The sequence below is a fragment of the Theobroma cacao genome, chromosome 2, assembly GCF_053813885.1.
Source record: "Theobroma cacao isolate CCN51 chromosome 2, ASM5381388v1, whole genome shotgun sequence".
In the NCBI taxonomy this organism is placed as follows: domain Eukaryota; kingdom Viridiplantae; phylum Streptophyta; class Magnoliopsida; order Malvales; family Malvaceae; genus Theobroma; species Theobroma cacao.
In genome coordinates, this window is record NC_142640.1 from 4,298,242 (window position 1) to 4,315,955 (window position 17,714).

General features: G+C 35.6%; 4 protein-coding genes and 1 non-coding gene across 6 annotated transcripts; 3 read left to right on the forward strand and 2 right to left on the reverse strand.

Annotated features, from left to right (window-relative positions):
- Window positions 1-346: 346 nt before the first annotated feature.
- LOC18607763 (aureusidin synthase-like) lies at window positions 347-2,926 on the forward strand. Of its 2 annotated transcripts, none has more exons than XM_007042098.3 (3): window positions 347-505; window positions 619-983; window positions 1,156-2,926. In XM_007042098.3, exons 2-3 carry the CDS (start codon window positions 874-876, stop codon window positions 2,741-2,743), a joined length of 1,698 nt encoding a protein of 565 aa, XP_007042160.3. In that variant the 5' UTR covers window positions 347-505; window positions 619-873; the 3' UTR covers window positions 2,744-2,926. The 2 variants fall into 2 exon arrangements, with proteins under 2 accessions (XP_007042160.3, XP_007042161.3); XM_007042099.3 differs by having other exon boundaries at window positions 355-505; window positions 629-983.
- Window positions 2,927-6,248: 3,322 nt separating this feature from the next.
- LOC18607765 (laccase-11-like) lies at window positions 6,249-8,654 on the reverse strand. Its single transcript, XM_018114646.2, has 6 exons — window positions 8,512-8,654; window positions 8,269-8,420; window positions 7,935-8,179; window positions 7,719-7,847; window positions 6,700-7,623; window positions 6,249-6,586 (listed from the first exon to the last, which is right to left on the reverse strand). The coding sequence occupies exons 1-6, from the start codon at window positions 8,617-8,619 to the stop codon at window positions 6,456-6,458; spliced, it is 1,689 nt and encodes a 562-aa protein (XP_017970135.2). The 5' UTR covers window positions 8,620-8,654; the 3' UTR covers window positions 6,249-6,455.
- Window positions 8,655-9,252: 598 nt separating this feature from the next.
- On the reverse strand, window positions 9,253-10,972 carry PE11 (pectinesterase 11). Its single transcript, XM_018114842.2, has 5 exons — window positions 10,728-10,972; window positions 10,441-10,600; window positions 9,874-10,062; window positions 9,529-9,764; window positions 9,253-9,445 (listed from the first exon to the last, which is right to left on the reverse strand). Exons 1-5 carry the CDS (start codon window positions 10,964-10,966, stop codon window positions 9,253-9,255), a joined length of 1,017 nt encoding a protein of 338 aa, XP_017970331.2. The 5' UTR covers window positions 10,967-10,972.
- A 1,842-nt stretch (window positions 10,973-12,814) lies between these two features.
- On the forward strand, window positions 12,815-12,904 carry LOC148763941 (small nucleolar RNA U30). Its single transcript, XR_016024951.1, has one exon. It is a non-coding gene; the product is annotated as a small nucleolar RNA U30 (small nucleolar RNA).
- A 1,766-nt stretch (window positions 12,905-14,670) lies between these two features.
- On the forward strand, window positions 14,671-17,361 carry RD2 (Adenine nucleotide alpha hydrolases-like superfamily protein). The gene is made up of 5 exons (XM_007042103.3): window positions 14,671-15,179; window positions 15,281-15,360; window positions 16,675-16,793; window positions 16,931-17,007; window positions 17,111-17,361. The coding sequence occupies exons 1-5, from the start codon at window positions 14,948-14,950 to the stop codon at window positions 17,134-17,136; spliced, it is 534 nt and encodes a 177-aa protein (XP_007042165.1). The 5' UTR covers window positions 14,671-14,947; the 3' UTR covers window positions 17,137-17,361.
- The last annotated feature ends 353 nt before the right edge of the window (window positions 17,362-17,714 follow it).

Below are 17,714 nucleotides of genomic sequence, written 5' to 3' on the forward strand. Positions count from 1 at the left end.
AATTAAGCTTTTTAACTTATACTATTAATTAAAAGGTTATTCCCGTGTTGCACCAGAGAAGTCGCAATCCGCTAATTATTGATGCATCGAGTAGGTGAGCATAATCTACCAATATCTTCTTTTACTTTGTTACGTAAAGAAATTACTTGCGTTCTGGTTGCACGGGTCCAAGTTGCACAAAGTCTGCATGTATTTGCACACACCATGCTGTATTTAATTTGTCTGATCTAAGGCACATGTTTTCAGACATGGACAGTCAATTTTTGCTGTCTTCGGGGAAATTTAATAAAGAAAATGATTCCCAGACGCCTTTTTGAATTGATAATATAATATTATTATTGCAACGATTTTGTTTTATAACTCGTGAGAAATTTAGAGACCGTTGATTTCAATCAAAGACCAGCTGTTTGCAGTGAACATTGAATTATTTAAGTTGCAGTATTCATGCGTAAAGTAGATCAGTCCTGTGGAAAGGGATTGAGCGGCTTGGGAAGAGCATCAAAAGGTAAATCTATTGTCTCCTTCATTCAACTTACAGCAATCTTTTGCTCGATTTTATTTATGCTTGATGCCCATTATTTTGCACGTTCGTCAACTTAATATGCTTCTTCTATTTAGATCCCCTCAGAAGAGAGGCCTCCGTCGGTGAAACTGGAACAGAAGACTTATGTTGTAGAGCGAAAAAGAGGTTGGGCGTATATATTTATATGTACATGCTTGATTTGAGCTGGTGCTTTTCGTCTTGAATCAGTTAGTCACCAGTCTCATTACTATCAAGGAGAAGGTCAGGAGCAGAAATTTGTCCTCCAGGAATCTTGGAGCAGTTTAAGGCTTTCGACGCAAGCTTGTTAGCAAGGTCCTGGATTTCCAGCCATGGAGAAGAAGAAATGGATTCTTACAGTTGTGTTAGCCCTCATCGTGGCAATGCTGCCTTTGACTTTTCGAATCCTGGAATCGCATCAAGTTCAGCGTTTATATACGGGGTACTTTATGCAAGTTTTCTTCCTTTTTCTCGCATTGATTTGTCACTTAATTAATAAATGTATCTTAAAAACTTATACATGACGTGTGAATCCAATTCTATCTTGATTTTTGTCTTTTTTTCCTATCAGATCTCTTTGATCTGTAACAAGTCCTTACTTTTGATTTCTCCAGGGAACTAACAGACATGATACTCGGAAAGCTGGGAGGCTGGGCTTCCAGTAACCACGACCTTAGCACAGACAAGGCTCTAGCGAGCAAATTTATCGCCCCGAACTTAACAGCGTGCCACCCATCATATGGTCGTCCAGATCTTCTTGTTCACTGTTGTCCTCCGGGGTTTGAATCGCCAGTGCCCTTTGTCGATTTCCAGTTTCCTGATCCTCAATCGCCAAAACGTGTGCGCAGGCCAGTCCAACTTGTGGACGAGAACTACATCGCCAAATACAACAAGGCCTTGTCGATCATGAAGTCCTTGCCATACGATGATCCTCGAAGTTTTGCCCGTCAAGCCAACTTGCACTGTCTCTTTTGTACTGGAGCCTACGACCAACAAAACTCCAATACCCCTCTTAGTATTCACAGAACATGGTTATTCTTTCCCTGGCACCGCATGATGATCTACTTCCACGAACGCATCATCGGTAGTCTAATCGGAGATGACACGTTTGCTTTTCCGGTTTGGACTTGGGACATCCCTGAAGGAATGGTGATGCCGGATATTTACGCGAACATGAATTTATCATTCTTTCACAAGGTACGTGACTTTTCACATTTTCCACCGCGGGTGGCAGATTTGAACTACTTCGAGGAAACAAATTTGAGTCCTCAAGAGCAGTTGGATACAAACTTGGCATTTATGTATAACCAAATGGTATCTGGTGCAAAGAAGACGGAATTGTTCATGGGATGCACATATAAAGCCAATGAAGGATATTGTAATTCACCCGGCACTGTAGAGAGTGCCCCTCACAACACTTTGCATACATGGGTAGGGAGCAATCTAGAACCTGGAAGGGAGGATATGGGTAAATTCTACTCAGCAGCAAGAGACCCTATTTTCTATGCACATCATTCCAATATAGATCGTCTTTGGGAAGTTTGGAGGGAGATTCATAAACATGAATTGGATATCAAAGATCCAGATTGGCTAAACTCTTTCTTTTTCTTTTATGATGAGAACTTGAAGCTGGTAAAGATTAAGGTTCGTGATGTTCTTGATATCTCCAAACTTGGTTATTCTTACGAGGAGGTCGATCGTCCGTGGTTGAATAAACGTCCCACGCCTTCAGTTCCGCCAAAGGTAGCCCGTCAGATATTAAAATCGAAAGAGAATGAGAACCAATTCCGACTGTCCTCTGATTTCGGGCCCCATGGTCGGGCTCTAGACGCTAGCTTGACAGTAAAGGTTAACAGGTCTAAAAATCATTTGACCAAGAGGGAGAAAGGAGAGGAAGAGGTCATAGTTGTTCACGGCATTGAAGTGAAAGGGGACGCATATGCTAAGTTTGATGTGTATGTAAACATGGTTGATCAGACGATAATCTCTCCAAAGTCCAGGGAATTCGCGGGGACCTTCGCTCACATTCCTGGGGGTGGGGAGATGATGAAGAGGAAGATCGATCTCAAACTGGGAGTGTCAGAACTATTGGAAGATTTGGAAGCAATGGAAGATGAAAGCATCTGGGTCACATTGTTGCCAAGGACAGCAAGTTGTAGCAGTGTAACAATTGAAGGAGTACAAATTAAGTATATCAAATAAATTCATGTCTTCATTAGAGAAAGAAGGAATGAGAGAAAAACTTTTGAAGTCTCCTTTATTTTGGAGATCTCATTTTTAGTCATTGAAACAAAGATAAATAATGTTTATTTAATGATGGAAAATATTGTCTTTTATTCTGTCTAGATTCAGAGTAATTTCTCGAATAAAGTTATTTTTCCCTCATAGCACGTGTCATGGGCATGTTTTCAGTGGGTTAAGAGCCCTTCAATTATTTTCTTATCTATTATTTATCAACACATTTATTATGACACGTGAATTAGTCTTGGACCACTTATTCGTCTGACCCAACCCTATTCGTCTATGTCTATCAACAATCTTAGTTCAGCCTTACCTTTAGTACCTCTATTATTTATTTCCAAAGCTTTAATTGAAAATATTGTTATCTATGTTTATAATTAATATATTCGTTATATAATTAAAGAAAACATTTTTTTCATTAAAATAAATAAGATAAAATAATATAATATATATTCAAATGGCATATTTAATGAAAGAAAAAAAAACAAAAATGTCTAAATCCAAATAAGAGGTTAATTGAAATGGGGAACTGATTAGATGAGAGATATTCCATTAGTATGGGCTAATAATAATAGGCTAAAAGCGTATCCAACGACTTAAGGCCTAGATTTAGCAACGTGAGCCAAACTGTAGCAAATTTAACCGAAAAGGCTAAAAATTGATTGCCGTCGGCTTTGATTTCTTTATTTTGTTAATCAGGTTTGGATCTATCGTGGACTATCTCTGTTTTCTATTTTTCAAATCAAGGTAGGTAAAGAATTGTTTTTTTCCAAGAAACAAGTCAAATTTGGTATAATACCTAAAGGGGTTTTTGAATTATTAAAAAATAAATTTAAATAATTTTTTTATATTTGAATATTTGTTTATTGATTAGTGTATAATTTTTTATTTAAAAAGCAAATCCGAATACCTTTCTTTCAAAAAAATTAAAAAAAAATCTAAATAAATTCTTATCACTTTTCATTACATTTAATCTAAATAAAAAATCTAAAATTTTTACCCCTGCTCAAATCCATGGATCCTTTTTTGATGGATCGATCCAGCTAATCATGGTATATATAAAAATATAAATATATATTCACGTCCTTCTTATTGCCATTTTTATCCAAATTCAAGTCCCTAATATTCTTAATGATATGGACGTGGCGTTATAATTTAATTAAAAAACTCATTATACATGTATTTAAGGCAATCAATATAATAAACGTGACTAATGATCCTAATTAACTTGATGAGCCTATTAAATTTTTTAACTTATGCTATTAATTGAGGAGTATTTATTGGAGAAACGACAATCACCTGGTTGTTGAGTAGTTTTTAAGATGTTATGACGGAAAATGTTTAAAATTAGAGATCCGGAAACTAAGTGGAAAAGGTATACTCTCATCAATTAATTTTATGAAGGAGAATAAGTAAGCTGTAAGTAAACTAAAATTATATATTGTTTAATTTACATGATTCTAAGACCAATTTTTAAGTGGAATTAAATAGGTTTCCTTTTTGAATCAATGATCAATGGCCACAAAAATCTTTCCAAAATATTTTATTCTGTGTATTAAAATTTTACATATTAGGATCAAAAGCTAGTTTGATTAAGAGGAGAGGAATCCCTGTTCGAATTGCAAAAAAATAATAAGGAAAAAAATTTTAAGTGAAAGTAAATTGCATATATAGTTATTAAAATCGGACCAAATCGACGGTCAAATTGGTTGAACTGCTGACTTGATTATCGAATTAGTTCAATTCTTATGTTAGATTGGGTACGCAAATGATCTACTTCAACTTGATCAAATTCACGAGATTTGTCAGATTTTCATTAATCCCATATTTAGTTAGTGGGTTACACCGATATTGTTAGATTGGGTAAATCTCGTCTCTTTTATTCAACTTCGAGCAATTGTTGCTCGACATTGTTTGTACGTTGCTATTATGTTGCATGTTCGTTAACCTAAAAAGCTGCTTCTGTTTAGATCGATCCCCTCAGAAGCAAGGCCTCTGACATTGCAACTGAATTAGAGAAAATTTTGTATGCTTGATTCAGTTGGTGGTTCTCTTCTGGGATCAGTTAGTCATCACTCATCCATCTCAGTATTATCAAGGAGATGGTCAGGAGCAGATTTTTGTCTCCAGGAATCTCGGAGCGTTTTAAGGCTTTCAAGGCAAGCTTGTTAGCAAGGTCCTGGATTTCCAGCCATGGAGCAGAAGAAATGGATTCTTACAGTTGTGTTAGCTCTCATCGTCGCAATGCTGCCTTTGACTATTCGAATCCTGGAATTGCATCAAGTTCAGGCAGCGTTTATATATGGGGTACTTTGTGCAAGTCTTTGTCCTGTGTTAATCATTGATTTGTCACTTAATTAATACATGTAAAGCCAATATTACAATTGGCTATATCAATATATCAGAACAGCATGTACATGACGTATCCATGTTAGTCTTCCTTGCTTTTTGTTCCTTGTAGATCCTTTGAACCTGTAACAAGCCCTTACTTTCGAGCTGTCCAGGGAACTAACAGACATGATTCTCGGGAAGCTGGGAGGCTCAGGCTGGGCTTCCAGTAACCACGACCTTAGCATGGACAAGGCTGTAACGAGCAAAGTTGTCGGCCCAAACTTAACAGCGTGCCATCCATCTTTTGGTAGTCCAGATCTTATTGTTTACTGTTGCCCTCCGGGATTTGAATCGCCAGTGCTTTTTGTAGATTTCCAGTTTCCATTGACAGTAAAGGTATTTAGGTTTAAAAATCATTGGAGAGAGAGAAAAAGAAGAGGAAGAAGTCATAGTTGTGCACGGAATCGAAGTGAAAGGGGACGCATTTGTTAAATTTGATGTTTATGTAAATGTTGTTAATCATACGATCATCATCCCAAAGTTCGGAGAATTTTCGGGGATATTTGTTCACATTCCCAAGGGTGTTGGTTTCAGGGAGAGAGATCATGGTGGGGACATTGTGAGGAGGAAGACAGTTCTTGAATTGGGGGTCTCAGAACAACTGAAAGATTTGGAAGTAGATACAGATGAAAGCATATGGATTACATCGTTGCCAAGGACGGCAGCTGCAGCAACAATTGAAGGAATACGGATAGAGTACATCAAATGATTGAAGTCTCCGACACCTGGAGAGCACCATACATGATTGATTTGTATTATTGCTATGCGAAGGTTCACGTATCTGTAGCTGATATGTGTATTTTTTGTATGAAAATTGATAAATTATATAGGTAAATAAGTCGTATCTGCTATTGAAATCATGGTAAAACCTTTTAGTAACAGAGCTCCCGGATTTCATATTGAACAAATTTAGCAAAACTATTCGAGTTGTGCTGTTACCAGGATTAATTGGCTAATATATTGTATCTAAGGAATTGAAGTGGACTTTGCTTCTTGCATAGCCTGCCTTATGTTATAAGATAAGCGTTGAGTTCTAGGGACACCATACATTTGAATCAAAAAGCAGAGTAAAAAATTTCAGACCAAATCATTTTATTCCACACAACAAGATTTTAATCACAATTCCAAGAACCTCATACAATTGTAATTATTTGCCTTCATAGATAAAAATTTATCCTCCAATATAACTCCTGCCCTTTGCAGGAAAGAGTCAAAAAGAAAAATAGTCAGCTTAACAAGAGTTAGCCGCGCCCTTTAGGCTTTTGTGTAAACCAGGAAACAACTAGCAAGGTGGAAGGTCCTTGGGAGGAGGCAAAATGGATTGATCTGGTCCCTTTCCATTCTCCACCACAAAAGCTGTCTTCAAACCCCAGCCGGTATGGAGCTCCAAATGACAGTGCATGAACCAAACTCCTGAAGAATGAAAAGAATTGGTTTAGACTGTAGAGGATTACTATTATTTTTTCGTTGTTTTAAATTGCTTTCTTTCTAATGCCATGTTTATATTGAGTTTCTGGTGAATGTACCTGGATTATCAGCCCTGAACCTTATGGCGGTCCACCCACCGGTCGGTACTCCAACTGTGTTTCTTTCAGGAGGGTCAACCAAGTTAAATTTAGCTGGGTCTTTTGCTGGGTCAAAGTTCCCGATTCCAGTCCCAACGACAAAGAAATTATAACCATGAAGGTGGAATGGATGGGATTCAACAGTTAGAAGATTGGTATCCTGTAGCACTAACTCAACTGTGGAATTGAAAGCAATCTTGCTTAGCCTGGTGCCTAAAGTAGTACCAAGATTGGCAGTCAATGGAGCACCAGTGTAATTGAAAGGTTTAGGAGGGCGGTCAGGGAAATCTGTTCTAAATACTCCCTTGACGTTGAAATATTGAGCTTGAAGAAGGCCAATCTGTGGCATAACAAAGGTAATGTTGTTCAAAGATGCAGTGAGTTGTGTTCCATTCAGGCAAGTTGCACATGGGTTGATTCCTAATCCAATTGTGTAGAAGAGATGTCTGTCAACTTTAAGGGGCACATTTGCTGGGTATTGTAGAGAGTTTAGGCTCCTAAGTTTGGCATTGTATCTCAATGCAAAAGCTGTGTCATTTGGTGATGGTAGCTGAGGAAGGATTGGGAGGACAGTGTTTGGAACACCTTTATATTGAAGTATAGCCGTGGCGGTTTTGTTGTCTACGGTCAATGGTGCATCCATGAAAGGCCTAGCCGCCATGAAATATCTACCAGGTGCTTGGGTGGCTTGAACAAGAACATTTGTGGTCTGCCCTGGTGCAATTAGAATTGCTTGTGTAGTAAACGGTTTAGTATAAACTGCATCTATTTCTACCACCGTCATATTGTGGCCAGCAATGGCAAGGAAAAGTTCATCGTTGAGTGCAGCATTGATAATTCTCAAGAGATAAGTCTTTCCTTGTTCTACCTCCATCGCAAATGTATCTGCAAAAGAAAAGAAAAAAATAAGAATGCAAGGCCTTGTATGCTGAATCCAAAAGCCGGTGCTAATACTCCGTTAAAAAAAAGGCTAAGCTTACATTTCTCAGAACATGGGAATAATGGCCCTGGTTTTCCATTAATTGTGTGAGCATCAGATGTATTTGGCGGTAATCCCAGCTTGTTCCCTTGTTTAACAATCTCTTCAACATCGTTATTCCACCATTCACCTGCGCCAATTACAAGAATTATGGAAATATTAACATGTTAATTGTCTAATTAAAATAGTCCCACCAATACGGAACAATTCACCCCACCTAAAATTATGTTAGTTTCCCTGTAAGGTTGAGGAAAAGGGAATGGGGTCCCCTGTTTTGGCATGATTACAATTGCACCATAAACTGTTGCTCTGAGCCAAAAGATATGTGCATGCCACCATAGAGTTCCTCTTTGACCCGTTACATTAAAATCGTACGTGTAACTGTGCCCTGTCTGGATAGGGCATTGTGTTATAAAAGCTGGTCCATCTGCCCATCCATTGCGAAATTGTTTCAGTCCATGCCTGCCATGACAAAATCGTATCAACAAAGCCCAATAATTGACTTCATGACATGAGAATCGCATTTTCAAAAGAAATGATGCATTTCCTACCAATGAATGGACATGTTATATTGGGCGTAGTTTGCGACATTAATGAGAACTCTGTCGCCTTCTCTCGCGTATATTGTTGGCCCTGGAAACATCCCATTGACTGTAACAACAGGTTTAGCATGGCATAGCCTGCTAACATTTTTCACTTGAATCTGAAAGAACAGAAAGCCATATTATCATTAAGAATGAAAATAAATTCAGCTAAAAGGTGAATACAACATGCCATGGATTCAATAGGCCTACATCGAATTGGTATCTTCTCACTGCTGCATCTGCAGGAAGAGAAATGAAGCCAACTAGATAGAGGAAGAAAAAGAATGACCCCGAGCAGAAAATTTTGCCTACTGCCATTTTGTGTGCTTAATTCTTCGAATTCCGGGTTACGTTTCTTCTGATGAGACATAGGGAGTTGAGGTTTAATGGTTTTTATAGTGTATGAAAAAGGTTAAGTAATGCTATCAGTTTGTTAAAAGGGAAGGGAGAGGGTATTGTTGAATTAGGTAAGAGGAGGAGCAGAGGTTGAACATGAACGCTTGTAAGCAAAATATGAGAGGGACTTGAAGGGTGTTACACTTGAAGATCAGAAGACGGAGAGACCAGATGTTATTGATAAAATACTAAGAAAATAAACATGAGAGCTACTTAAAACCAAACACGACCGCCCTGAGCTGGTGAGCTTTACCGTTAAGGAAAAGTGTTAAGATTTACTTCAGATTCCAGCTGCTTCGGGTTGTTCAAAAATGTTTTTTTATGCACATGACAACAGCCAGCCATATCTCACTTGGGAATAAAAAAGGATAATTAAGGTGGAATAAGAACCCTCTTATTTAGTTATTTTAATTGAATAAACATAGGGGTGCATGTATGTCATATGTACATGAATGTTACAATAAAGTCACTAGTCTATTGTGGACTACTACATCAAATCAATGTGTTCTTCTAGATTTGATGCAATAACAATCAATCAGTATCTAATTATTTTCATCAGCCACTGGTAATGGAACCGGGGCGCCTTTTGAAATTGGTTGGTGCAGGTCTAAGCCAACCTCTCCCTCCAATCATGTCCATAGTCAAGAATGGTGCAGCTTCATTTTGTGATAGGCGGTGTGACCACTGAACCCTCTTTGATGCATCAGCTCCAGGTCCATAGCACTTGTATTCACCATAATACGCAGTCCTGTCATGCAAAATAGAAAATGTTACTAAACCAGTAAACATAGATAATTTTAATTTTCAAGATTAGCTGATATATATATGTACCTTTGCTTTCTTGGGTCTTGCCAGTCATCCCATCCTTGTGGGATTATCACATTGGACATGTAGGTTTCGGCAAAGACTACCCGAGAAAAAGCACCCCACGGCCTTCCAAGGAAAGCAGCACCAATGCCAGTGATCTTGCAACCCAAGAAAGTGAAGCCGGTATTCTCTGAAGGTGAATTCCTATGTTGAGCAGTGATAGATCCACTTTTTGTTGAAAGGGAATGCAAATGGCATCCCTACAAGGAGATAAAAGTCGTATCAACTTGTTAGTCATCCTTGAAAAATTTTTACTGCTAAAATTTTGCCATTTAAATTTGTCTCTTTTAGACAATGTAAAGCACTCACTTCATAAAAGGACGAAGCATTTCCACATATGAAATCTGTGCCTCCTTCAATGTAGCAATTTTTGAAATAATGCTTTCCGGTATCATCCAGGAGAGTATCTTGATAGGAGAGAATCCTGCATCCATCGAATGCAGCTCTGTCTCCTGATACCCTCATTGCAACAGCCTTGCCACCCGTCCCAAATGTGTTCTACAGCCACAAATTCATTTCATTAGAATTTGGAGGTAAATCAGCGAGCTTAGGGGTAATATCAATTGATTGTTCGACTGAAATGGACTTAAATTGTGTTGGGAATATACATCAATTTTTATGTTGACTAAAATTTGAATTTGTATCAGAATTGCATCCTTGACAAACATCCTGAATGGCCTACATCCCTACAAACAAAACCTATTTATTTCAGACTGGTGCCCACAGAACATGGGAGGAAGTCCCACACAAAGCCCAGCACTGTTTAGAGGCGCATCATATGCTGAATTTTTAGATGAAAAAGAAAGAGAAGAAAGTGATGAGACTAGCAACAGCTCTAGGAATTGTTTATACATATAAGCCAACATATATAGATACCTGAATTGTGAGATATTGTCCAACAAAGTCAGAGGCCAATACAGTGAGCGCTGCAGAATCAAATATCCCCCCGCTCTCATTCCATGTTATTATGGTGTCTTGGGCCCGAGTGCCACTCAATGTTATAAATGGCTTATCAGCAGGCACAACAATCTTTTCCCTGCTCAATGAAAGTTCAAACAAAACAAAGAGTTAAAAAGTCTGAAAAAAAAAAACAAAAACCATCTTAATTAGCCCATCGAGTTGTAGTATTTAGCTATAAACATGGTCATACACCCACACGTTACCTGTATGTCCCTGGCTTAACCAAAATGAAGTAGAGTTCAGAGTTATTAGATGGAACAGCGTCTATTGCATCTTGTATCTTCTTAAAGTCCCCATGGCCAGCCTGATCGACCCTCAAAAGAATGGCGGTAGACATGTCTATGGGAGCTTTGGCAGCTGCGTTAACCATAAGAAAAGCAAAAACAACTTCAAATAAAACGATAACAATATTAGCATGGCTACAAATATTCATTCCTGCCATGTGCACTTGTGATGACTTCCTTCGTCTCGATGGGTGTGCAGGCCGGGAACTAGATTAAAATAAAATCAACCTATATGATTTTCTTGTAAAGGAATAATGAAGCAAAGTTACACAATTTTGACTGGTTAATTAATAACAAAGGGGGCCTCATTATATGGTATTCTCAAAGCTAGTTTCTTATGTAATTATGGCAATAATACAGATTATAAGATAAATCATTATAATTATATTAGATCACGATATTATTATACTACGATAAGATTAATTTAATAATATGGTAATTATTTATATATTTAAACATTTAATTCAATAATAAATGTATTTTTTTTAATTTAATAGGGTCTAGCTACCCTATTAAGATTTATTAATTACGAAATAAAAAGTACAAATGAGTGGATATAAACTGTACCTCCAAGTTACATGATTGTAAGAAAGTTTTGAAAAAATACTTAGAGTAGGGAAATCCATTTTACATGTATAACTTTTAATGATACAGTAAAACAGATATTCCCTACTATTATATTGAAACAATATATTAAAATAAAATTTAAAATAAAAAATATAAGTAAGAAAAGCACTTAAAATAAAGTGTTTCATTTTATGACAATAATTTATACTATCGTCATAAAATTGAAACACTTCCATGTTACAACACAATAATAAATGTATGTTTTCAATTAAAGAATCTAATTTTAGAATTTTATAAAACCATTCAGCCAAAGATTTTGAACTGTTAGATGGAAAGTTGACATGTTTGGCAATATGAGTGTTAGCTGATTACTTTAATTTAATCCCCGACAGGATTGGTATACTTGAACTGGAAAAAAGTGATCGGATAAGCAACTAAGGACAAATGAATTGAACTAGTAGTAATATTTAGGTAAAGGCTCCTGCCCTAAAACCCGGGGGGCGGGAGTCTACCATGACAATTATATTTTACTTGGTGGTAATTACAAGTTGGTATACTTGTTTTATTCCTTAAATCTTTTCCTCAAACTAACAAGTAATTATTTGTACAGCTAAATAGTTAATCCTTACATGTTTTTAATTAAGAAATCAATATCGAATCTTTCTCATTCCATAAATAAACACACAAAAATTATTATCGAACCAACTAATGGAGTCCAATTAATTTTTGAAAGTTTTGGGCCTCTCTAGATTATGCTGATTGTGAGCTACAACCTTATCTGGAGTCGAATCCAGCTCAGCTTTGAGACCTTGTTATATAATCTTATCAAATGGAGTTTGTAACATAATTATGGCAGTTATCTAGATTATATTTTAATTTAATAGAATTATTATGTGAGATTCTGATATCATTAAATTACGATATGAATAATTTAATGATATCATAATTATTTATACATTTATATATTTAATTCAATAATAAATGCATCTTTCTGATTAAGGAATCGACTTTGAATTTTTTTCACTTCATAAATTAAAAAAAAAAAAACAAGAATGGTTGAACAGAATCCGTCCCTACACCGAAAACTGATTGGGCCAACTAAGGGAGCCTAATTAATTTTTGAAAGTTTTGGGCCTCACTTTGATTCTGCTGATTGTGGGCTACAATCTGATCTGAATCGAGCCCCGCCTGGTTTCCAGGGCCCAGCTAAAACCCGGAGTACTTTTCATTGGCATTTTCGTAATTAGAGTCAAGATACCGGCGATAAATAATAGCCAAGTTCTGAAACCCTAACAACGAAACTGGTTCAGCTTCAAAACCAGATCTTTTCGTCCCTTCCTCTGCCAAAATCAAAAACTCTAGCCTTTATCTTTATCATTTTCCATGTTTTCTGCGTTTTTATTTTGCTTATTTTGAGGATTTAATGTAGAAAGAGAAGGTGCGATGATGATTGTAGAAATTAAATCTCGTTAATCTGATTCGTAACATGAGGATGAACTTTTTCATCCATTCTTAGACGTCTTCTGAGCGTCGTCTCTTTCTTTTTTTTGGTGCTTCTGGCTTTTCCCCTGTCCCTCCTTTGTGAGAAAGAAATCATTTTTATTTGCTATTCTTTGTGGGATAATACAAACATTGTTTTAGCTTTAAAAACTTGTGTTGAAATGTCATTGAGGATTCCATTTTGTTAATCTTCTACAAATTCTGATTTTTCGGCTTGAATGGGGATTAAGTGTTGTAGCATTAAGGAACGATACGATTCAGAAATTATTATGAGAACTGAAACATTTGGGATCGGTTGGAAAGTATGTGAGAAAAGTTTTGCAGATTTCCTACATGAATTAGAGGCCAATGTGTTGAGCCAGCCGATCTGACGGGAAAGCTCGAGCCCATTGCTGCAGTCACTGGGCCTTACAGTTGAAGAGAGGTCAACCAGGACCTGCTTTTTTGCGCCTTCAAGCCGAAAGCATTGCGATTTAAAAACTTTAGAAATTTGATGAACAAAATTTTATAAAAATAATTAAAATTAATCCAATGTATGTTAAAATTGAACATGGTTAAATTTATTATATTAATAAATTCTATCAGTTTTAATTATTAATAATATTAGTAATACTTTTTCTATATAAAATATATCTAAAAGTTTTTGTTCAATATTCCAATAATATTTTATTAATAAAGTCTATATGTTTTTAATTTATTTTTATTTATTAAAAATATTAATAATATTTGTATATAAAAAATATATAAATTAGTGATTGAGTTTTTTATTTGAAATTATACAATAAATTATCCTTCCTAATTGATTAACACAGAAAAAAAAATTAAATCGAAATGGTCAAATTCAATCCATTTAAATTAATTATTTAAAAGTTAATAAATACTTGCGCAAGAAGAAACGCCAGGTTTTTATTATTGTTCCTTCTCAAAATTTCCAATGCATGAAATGTATAACGTAATGACATTAATAGTTTAATCTTTAAACTTTAAATATGATGATATTTGAGTTTTTAACTTATTAGTTGATATATAATATTTTATCTAAATATTTAATTTATTGATTGATGTATAATTTTTTATTTAAAAAATAAAATTTAAATTCTTTTTTTAAATTTTTTTTTAAAAAAAACTTCAATATGATGATATTAATTAATAGTTTGGCGAGTCCAAGTTTTAGCCATTGTAGCCACCACCAACCGTGTAGTAGCGGTCCAGCAATGTAATAAAACAATTACATTATGGGCTATGAATCTACATTTCTAAAATATACATGTAAATGTAATGGATGAATTTTTCTGTATTTTTCTTTGAATTTTAGAAAATGAAATTTCAGCTTCTTATTTTCTAAGTGAATATATTTGTTTACTGCTAAAGAAAATGAGAATGGTTTCAGTTGGTGGCAGAGTCAAGCTAAGAAATGTTTACAAGTCATAATTCATGAGAATTAAACTTTTCGGGTTGGTTGAAACTTGAAAGGAAACTATTTTTCCTTGAGAAAGAGGAAATTAAAGTAAATATATTTTGAAAAAATTATAAGTAGAATTCTTCCACAATTTCAGACAGAGAGAAGGGGGTTAATAAGTTTTTCAAAAGTTTTAAAATTTTATAATTTTCTTTTACTTTTTAAAAAATTATATAATTTTATCTTTACTTTTTCTTCAAAATTTTATAATTTTATTCTTACAAATGTAAAAGTTTTTATATAATTATTTTAGCAAGCCTGTTTGCTCGAGCCTATTAACGAGACCCGATTTGATTTGCTTAATGGATGGTTAAAACCGCAGAACAATGGGCTGCGCCATGTAACGAGTAACGACTCGTGTGAATCCGATGGATCTATGACTTTTCGAGCCGACGACATGGTTAAAAGTTCAAACACGTAACTTTGTCTGGCGGCGACACCAAAATCCTACTAATCAAAAGGTTGGGTCTCGTATTTCATCCAATTTCCAACCCATCAGAACCAAAACCAACCTCCAAAAACAGGACATAAACCAAAGCTTAGAACACAAGAACTCAGGAACGAAATCCTTTTTTCTTTTCTTGCGGAAATCATTTTGGAATCAATCAACTTAATGGATACGGTTTTGGAAGATGAAGAGTACAGTTACAGAGAAGTAAAGTTGCCAACGTTGATCCCAATAGTTCCAGAGCCAGGGTTGGAGAGGGAGTCAGGGGAGAGAAGGAGAGGCAGAGATATAGTAATAGCAGTTGATCATGGTCCCAACAGCAAGCACGCCTTTGATTGGGCGCTTATTCACCTTGTCAGGCTTGCTGATACCATCCATCTTGTTCATGCTGTTTCCAGTAAGCAAAATATTTCGTGGTTATTTATTGGAAAATAATCAACAATGAGATTACTCTATAAGCTGTTTCTCAAAATTATTTTCTGGGTTTTCTTTTAATAGGCGTCAGAAACGAGATTGTTTATGAGACCAGCCAAGGGCTTATGGAGAAGTTAGCTGTGGAGGCGTTTGAGGTTGCCATGGTTAGTACTTTCTTTTTTCTAATCCTTGTTCTGTTTTATGATTGCTTAAAGAGGTGAAATTCTGTGGTAAAATCTTCGAGGTTGTGTGCCTTGTCCAGCAAGGGAATATATTTACCTTCTGTGTGAACATTTTAACATAGGCTGATCTTAGATGCATTCCATTCTCTGTCTATGATTCCAAGAGATGAGTACATGGCTTGTGATCAGCAGATTACTTAATTTTCTAAGGGGAAAAAATGGGTAACTAAGTTTATATAAAGATAAATGTAATCTTTACGTATTTATAGGTTCATAATGTAAAATATAGGTTGATTAGTTCCATTTCTAAAACTTTTTCTTTGTTCTTTGGACACACATGTCTAAAACTTGTAATGTGGCATTTATAGGGAAGTTTGAATCTAGATCAATAACCATCACCATCCCAATTTTTAAACTATGAATTGGTTGTCTATTTGCATCTTTAACTTTTAAATGGATATATTTTGATCACTTATTGTTATTGTTTTATTCCATATCGGTCCATTTTCAATATGCAAATTTTCTTTGAAGCACTCTGTCAAAGATTAAGGTATTCCATGGTTAGAGTTATATATGTTAAACTTTATGTATGATAATTTACACTTGACTCAAGATTTATCATAGTAGTAATTTAGAATTCTGATTTATGATTTGACAACCGAAAGGATACTAATCAAATTAAGTGGTAGGATTCAATGCACTAAGATATTCCTCTTCCTTAATTTATTACTTTCAAATGAATGAGATTCTGAATGTATTTTGCAAACCGAATAGCAGATCTAATTTTACCTGTCATAAGATTTAAGGTTACTACATAAGTTTACATTATTAAGTTCACGTATAATATTGGAATCAAACCCACTTTATTAGATCATATTATGAGCTATAATATTGTCTCTTTATTAAGATCAAATTAGCTTAACCTGATTTAAATAAAATATAAATTAAATAATATAAATCCACATTTTAATTATTCAAGGAAAGTGAACAATTCAAAAGTATATGTTGATCAACATGAACAGAAAAATTGAATTTTTAAGGAACATGCTAATTAAAGTGCAATCATCAATTAGTTTTCGCATCAATGCACAACAAGTTTAGGATGCAATTGGATAATTGACTCCAACCTCAGGGTGGTGTTTTATAGTCAACCCTACCTTTGCATGTCCACTTCAACTCCAATGTAGCTTAGAGGGTCAACAATCTTTTCTTTTTTCTTTTTTTTTTTTTGGTTTGAAAATGGTCAACAATCATTCAGTGTTTGGTTTCAATAACGGTAAATTGTTCTGGAATTAGGTGAAGACTACAGCTCGAATTGTAGAGGGGGATGCAGGTAAGGTTATTTGCAAGGAAGCAGAAAGGTTGAAGCCAGCAGCAGTGGTTATGGGAACCCGTGGCCGAAGCTTAATACAAAGGTTTGCTTTCCCCTTTCCTACATGCTACATCTTTCTATGTGGATGCTTGTGCTTGTGTTACTTTGCCATTCTACAGAATAACCCCCCTTGTTTCCTTGCTCATCTCTCTTCATATTTATACTACTTTTAATTTGCAGTGTTCTTCAGGGAAGTGTGAGCGAGTATTGCTTCCACAATTGTAAATCTGCTCCTGTCATAATCGTTCCTGGGAAAGGTACTACTATTTCTCTAATTGATAGAATCCTTCCATATCATTTCGTTTACTTTATCCATTGGAATGATTCACACAGTTTTCTTTTCTACCCTTAACTTGGCAGAAGCTGGAGATGAATCACTGATATAGTGGAATCGGCAAACGTGGAAAACTAATACTCATCAGATTTGTCTGTTAAAAATTAATAGTCATCAGATTTGTTTGTTTGTGTGTGATGGTCCTGTATAATTTTACCATACAATTTGTTGCGTGTAATTTATTGTTTCTTATCTGATTTGCTTGATTAGCTGAAATCCTAATGTATATGAATGACTTGATTCGAAATGAACTTGATGCATGCAATATTATCTTCTATGATTGCGGGATTTTGGTCATCCTAAAAGAAAGCATGAAAGTGTGAAGCAGAAGTGCTATATATACAAGCAAAGAGGCAGTTCATAACTGTAGATGTGATCCTTTCAGAATCCACAAGACGAGCATGATTTTTTCCATGGGTTGCCAATTTGTTGATGCAACGGAGTTGCGGTCTTAACAAATCAATGGCTGCAAAGCAGCTGCTTCGCTGCAATGTCTGTGATTAGTCCAAATTTTTATCTGTGAGTAGTCCAGCTCTCAGAAAATCAGTTCCATAAACCACTGATGGGGTGAGAATTCATTTATACAAGGTTCCAACGTCAAGCTTCTCTATCCGCATCGCTCATTATGTG

What these genes read in the sequence shown, in the direction of transcription:
- LOC18607763 (XM_007042098.3), top strand. Translation starts at nt 874, where the DNA reads ATGGAGAAGAAGAAATGGATTCTTACAGTTGTGTTAGCCCTCATCGTG. An exon ending in GTTCAGCGTTTATATACGGG is followed by an intron (nt 984 to 1,155) that starts GTACTTTATGCA and finishes TGATTTCTCCAG; the next exon opens with GGAACTAACAGACATGATAC.
- LOC18607765 (XM_018114646.2), bottom strand. Translation starts at nt 8,619, where the DNA reads ATGGCAGTAGGCAAAATTTTCTGCTCGGGGTCATTCTTTTTCTTCCTC. An exon ending in TGAGAAGATACCAATTCGAT is followed by an intron (nt 8,421 to 8,511) that starts GTAGGCCTATTG and finishes CTGTTCTTTCAG; the next exon opens with ATTCAAGTGAAAAATGTTAG. An exon ending in GGAAACTAACATAATTTTAG is followed by an intron (nt 7,848 to 7,934) that starts GTGGGGTGAATT and finishes TAATTGGCGCAG; the next exon opens with GTGAATGGTGGAATAACGAT.
- RD2 (XM_007042103.3), top strand. Translation starts at nt 14,948, where the DNA reads ATGGATACGGTTTTGGAAGATGAAGAGTACAGTTACAGAGAAGTAAAG. An exon ending in AGGCGTTTGAGGTTGCCATG is followed by an intron (nt 15,361 to 16,674) that starts GTTAGTACTTTC and finishes TTCTGGAATTAG; the next exon opens with GTGAAGACTACAGCTCGAAT. An exon ending in GGCCGAAGCTTAATACAAAG is followed by an intron (nt 16,794 to 16,930) that starts GTTTGCTTTCCC and finishes TTTAATTTGCAG; the next exon opens with TGTTCTTCAGGGAAGTGTGA.
- PE11 (XM_018114842.2), bottom strand. Translation starts at nt 10,966, where the DNA reads ATGGCAGGAATGAATATTTGTAGCCATGCTAATATTGTTATCGTTTTA. An exon ending in GTTAAGCCAGGGACATACAG is followed by an intron (nt 10,601 to 10,727) that starts GTAACGTGTGGG and finishes TTCATTGAGCAG; the next exon opens with GGAAAAGATTGTTGTGCCTG. An exon ending in GACAATATCTCACAATTCAG is followed by an intron (nt 10,063 to 10,440) that starts GTATCTATATAT and finishes TTGTGGCTGTAG; the next exon opens with AACACATTTGGGACGGGTGG.